The sequence below is a fragment of the Charadrius vociferus genome, unplaced genomic scaffold, assembly GCF_000708025.1.
Source record: "Charadrius vociferus isolate BGI_N301 unplaced genomic scaffold, ASM70802v2 scaffold524, whole genome shotgun sequence".
NCBI classification, from domain to species: domain Eukaryota; kingdom Metazoa; phylum Chordata; class Aves; order Charadriiformes; family Charadriidae; genus Charadrius; species Charadrius vociferus.
The window spans coordinates 17,641-22,439 of NW_009648152.1; the positions used below are offsets into that span (position 1 = coordinate 17,641).

The following is a 4,799-nucleotide window of genomic DNA, read 5'->3' on the forward strand; positions in this document are numbered from 1 at the left end:
CTTCCTTTTTTCCTTTTTAAAAATGGGGGTTATGTTTCCCCTTTTCCCATCAGTGGGAACTTCCCCAGACTGCCACGACTTCTCAAATATGATGGATAGTGGTTTGGCAACTTCATCCACCATTTCCCTCAGGACTCACAGATGAATCTCATCAGTTCCCATGGACTTGTGCACCTTCAGGTTCCTTAGAACCTGATCTTCCTCTACAGTGGGCAGTTCCTCATTCTCCTACTCCCTGTCTTTGCCTTCTATGACTTGGGCGGTGTGGCTAGAGCCCTTGCCGGTGAAGACCAAGGCAAAAAAGCTATTGAGTGCCTCAGTCTTGTCCATGTCCCGGATGACCAGGTCTCCTGTTTCCTTCCAGAATTTTCCAGAAGCAATTGCATCTTATGAAAAGGACTCACACTGGAGCAGGGGAAAAGTGTGAGGTGGAAGGACAGGCAGAGAGGAACTGTTACTACTGACTGTAACCCCTCATTCCCCATCCCCCCTGTGCTACTTGGGAGTGAATCTGAGCCTGGGAAAAGGAGGGATGGGGAAAGGTGCTGTTGGTTTTTTTTTTTTTGTCTTTCTTTCACACCATCCAAATGGTCTCCAGTATTGGTTGTTTTTTTTTTCCTGGCTATATTCCACTGACCCTAATGACACATGGAAATTCTGTTTTATTTATTTTTTTCTTTTCATTAGAGCTATTCTGTTAATTGAAAAGGAGAGAGAAAATAGATGTCTACACCAGTGGACCCTGGCACAATGCCTCATCCCGGTCCTTCCCCAGGACCAGGTCCTTCACCTGGACCAATTCTAGGACCTAGCCCAGGACCAGGGACATCTCCTGGTTCAGTACACAGCATGATGGGGCTGAGTCCTGGACCACCCAGTGTCCCACATCCTGTGCCAACAATGGCATCTACCGATTACCTACAGGAGGGCATGCACCAATGGCATAAGGTAATTTTGTTTTTAATAAATGATATTTTTTCCTAGACTTCTCTCCATTGATTAAAAAGCATACTTTTAATACATTTAGACCTGCAAAACAAGCTATTGCACTTCATATATCACCTGCAAAACTGCAGCTAATCTTTGATTCCATCTTTATTACTAAAGATAGTATACATATTGGATCAAAGACAGCCTGTTTGTTTTTAATGGACCAGTTTGAACTACAGTGCTAGCAATTATGCAAATCTTAACTTGTGAACTGCACATTTCAATAGAATAGGCCTTGCTAGAGAATAAAATTGAAGTGCTACAAGACCATTCTAGTAGTTAGACCTACATGTTACATCTTGTAAGGTACTTTTTCGACATCTGTTTGGAACTATTATTTTTCCATATTATATTTTTCTGGGGTGACTTTTTTTTTCATAAACATTTATTGTTATCATTATCTCTTAAAAAGCTTAAATATTTGTTTCATTTTCCATGTCAATTTAAAAATTTTTGTCAAATTAAAAAGACTCCATCTCATTAAGAAATTTAAAACTATTTAATTTAAAGCATGTGAATAATCTGACTTGAGTGCTTGTCATACTTAAATTTACGTGTGAGCTTACACAATTTCCTTTGCTATAAGGAAATATGTCTGAAATTTTCTTTTTTAAGACATTTTCTTACTAATTCTCATCTTTAATTATGAAGTAAATTTATGGTAACTTCACTTTTTCAGGTGTTTTACCTTCATAAATATGCAATAACTGCTTACAGAAGCAAGATATCATTTCAAAACCTTTTGGTGATTATCATTGGTGTCACTTGGAATTGTTGTTCTTATTGCTATAAGAATATAGAGAAATCTTCAAATTAAAATGAAAATTTATTTACTTTTAAAACATTTTTGAACTCTTTCTGAAATGGCGACTTCTTCAACTTGCCTTTTTCATATATGGCTCAATCTTAGTTATTAAAACAATGATTTTTATGTCCAGTCAATAAGGACATGACATCTACAGTATGAAAAACACATCATTAAAACTTTTGATAATACAAATACATCTAAGGTGGAGGGGAGTCACAGTCCCAAGTTGTATTGAACTGCTGAAATCATCATCTTTGAGAGGTTGGTACATTCAATACTTGAATTTTATGCACATGAATCTTGAAGCATCAAGTTAGTTTATTTGTTAGCCTCAAGTTGTGCCAGGGGAGGTTTAGACTGGTTATTAGGAAAAATTTCTTCACCAAATAGGTTGTCAAGCATTGGAACAGGCTGCCCAGGGAAGTGCTTGAGTCACCATCCCTGGAAGTATTTACAAGACGTGTAGACACATCACTTAGGGATGTGGTTTAGTGGTGGACTTGATAGTGTTAGGTTAACGGTTGGGCTCAATGATCTTAAGGGTCTTTTCCAACCTCAATGATTCTATGATTCTATGATATTAGACATTTGCAATTGCCATTTCCTTGTTTGTTGGGTCAGTGACTGCTCAAGATGCCAGCATTCTGGTGAATACCAAAAACTCAGTATGTAATCTGGGTTTACATTCTTCAATTGTCTCTCTTTTGAGAGATTTCTGAACTGCACAAGAGAGGAAGCACCTGGGATTCTGCAGTAGAACAACTGAATACTCAGTACAGTAAGTGTAACTTCTACGTTAGGCTTCACCTTGTACATTCATCAGGAGCTGTATGCTACGTCAGCAATGGAAACAAATACGTACCACAAAGCTTTTATAGAGATTTTAGGAGCATCTTGGAGAAGTTCTGTGTTCCAGAGTACAAGTTATGCCTTTGAGATACTTCAAGGCTTTTTTAAAAATTTACCATGACCATAGAGTCCAGATAGTTGATCTAAAGGTGACCAATCAGTATAGCTACAATTAAATTACTTCTCCTTCTTTCTACTGATTTTGCAAATGAGGCTAAGACTGTAACTACACAAGTATTTGTTTTAGCAGCACTGTTGACTTAAACAGCCTTGTTAAGCCAGGCTGCCAGTTAATTTGTTGTAGTACACTTGTGTGTGTGCATGACTGAAGTAGACAAAATATGCTCTGATTCATGCAGATATTTGTAGGATGGGCATATTTGTGCATATATATGCAATGGGATATGATTCTCACTTTTAAAATTGACAAACTAACCAGTAAACTACCTTCATTCTGTATTGGATACTTGACTAAATTACAGAGAATAATATAATGCATACAGAATTTGAAAGAATCCAAAGTATGCAGAAGTATATGAAAAAACTGCTTGATATAAGGATTTACTAAATCCTGTAATAGGGGAGAGGCAAGGCTGCCGGTGCTCTGTGTCTCCAGATCTAGCCAGTTGTGACAGTGAGCGTGTGTTCCTAGTAGGCACATATGCACACAATACACATATACATACAGCTGCACAGATCAACACCAACAGAAAACACTGCACTTGCAAGTACAACCAGCACCAATAGCCTCATCCCATTCTGCTCTCTAAGCTGATGTGGATGAAAACCTGTTAGTGGAAAATATATACGATATGGATCCTTCCAGGAGCTGGGCTCAGACACTCAGTCAACCCATTAGCTGTCCCCTGGATCCCCTGGTCTTCCAGTTGCTGGCACCTTGGCATGCAAGCCCTCAAGACCTGCAGCCTCATTCCATTTCCTGGTACTTGACTTCCCCCCCCCCCGCACTCATGGACACACACGCTATAGATCCTTGTAATAACTGGCCATAGACAATCTATCAGTAGCTGGTCCCTGGATCACCTGGTTTCCCAGTTGCCTCACACACACACACACGCAAATAGATCTCTCTGGTAACTGGTCCAGACTATGGCCTGACCAGTAGCTGACCCTCATACCCCATCATCTCTCCAGTAGTTGGCTTGGACCTCCTGGTTCTTCTAGTATCCAACTCTCAGACCCTCTGGTGTCTCCAGTATCTGATCCAGGCTTATACTCTGGCTCCCAAACCTCTTATCCTACTTGCTGGCTAATTTGGCTTGATATATGTTAGCAATCACACACTGACATACATACCCATACAAGAAGCATGCACTCCAGTCTCTCCAGTTGCTGGTACCACAGACACATGGACCCCTGAGACTTGTGGTTCCCCACTCCAATCACTGGCACTTAGACCTCCGTACACACAGACACATGCACACAGAGTTGATAGCCCCCTCACCCAGGGGGTGAGTTTAATGATATCATGGTTTAGACCAAATTGGCTACGGGGGACCTGGGGGACCCCAGATGGGACCGACAGATGCTCTCCTCTACCCCTCTTCAAAGAGAGAGGCAGAGAAGGGAAAAAGAGACTTAGGAGTTTAGAAGGAACTAAACTACTTTCATGAAATATTAATAATAAAATAAAAAGAAATAATGAAATATATACAAAACTGTATCAAGCTCTCAGATTGACAATCACGACACCAGCTGGCACTGGGGCAGTCCCAGGCTGGATTCAGTGATGGATGGGAACTGCATTCCGGATCTGCATTCCGGATCGGGATCAAAGGCAGACGAACAGACAGAGTCCTCCTCAGACGTCGGCCATTGAAGAAAGAGAGGGCTGACCCTTTGATCCCTCAGCCTTTATACTGAGCATGAGGCAGATGGGATGGAATACCCTCGTTGGTCAGTTTTGGGTCACCTGTCCTGTCCGCTCCTCCCCGCAGGTGGGACCCCACTGTGCTTTTCCGCTTCCGACCCTCCAACGGGGCAAATAACAAAGTTGGTTGGCCTTGGTTGTTATAGCAATAAGTATAAGCACCACCCACCAAGTACATCCAGGTCCTTGGGCAAAAACAGTCCCACGAATGGGTTTGCTTTTGCCTGAAGCAGGAAAAACCCAAACAGTTTTCCCTAACAT

At 41.2% G+C, this 4,799-nt stretch overlaps 1 protein-coding gene across 1 annotated transcript in view; it reads left to right on the forward strand.

Moving 5' to 3' along the window:
* Nucleotides 1-723: 723 nt before the first annotated feature.
* Nucleotides 724-4,799, forward strand: part of LOC104285556 (probable global transcription activator SNF2L2) — a gene marked incomplete at its 3' end in the record, with an annotated part of 28,349 nt that continues 24,273 nt past the window's right edge. Inside the window, exon 1 of the mRNA XM_009884023.1 lies at nucleotides 724-948. Coding sequence (XP_009882325.1) covers nucleotides 724-948 — 225 coding nt within the window. The remainder of the gene's footprint in view (nucleotides 949-4,799) is intronic.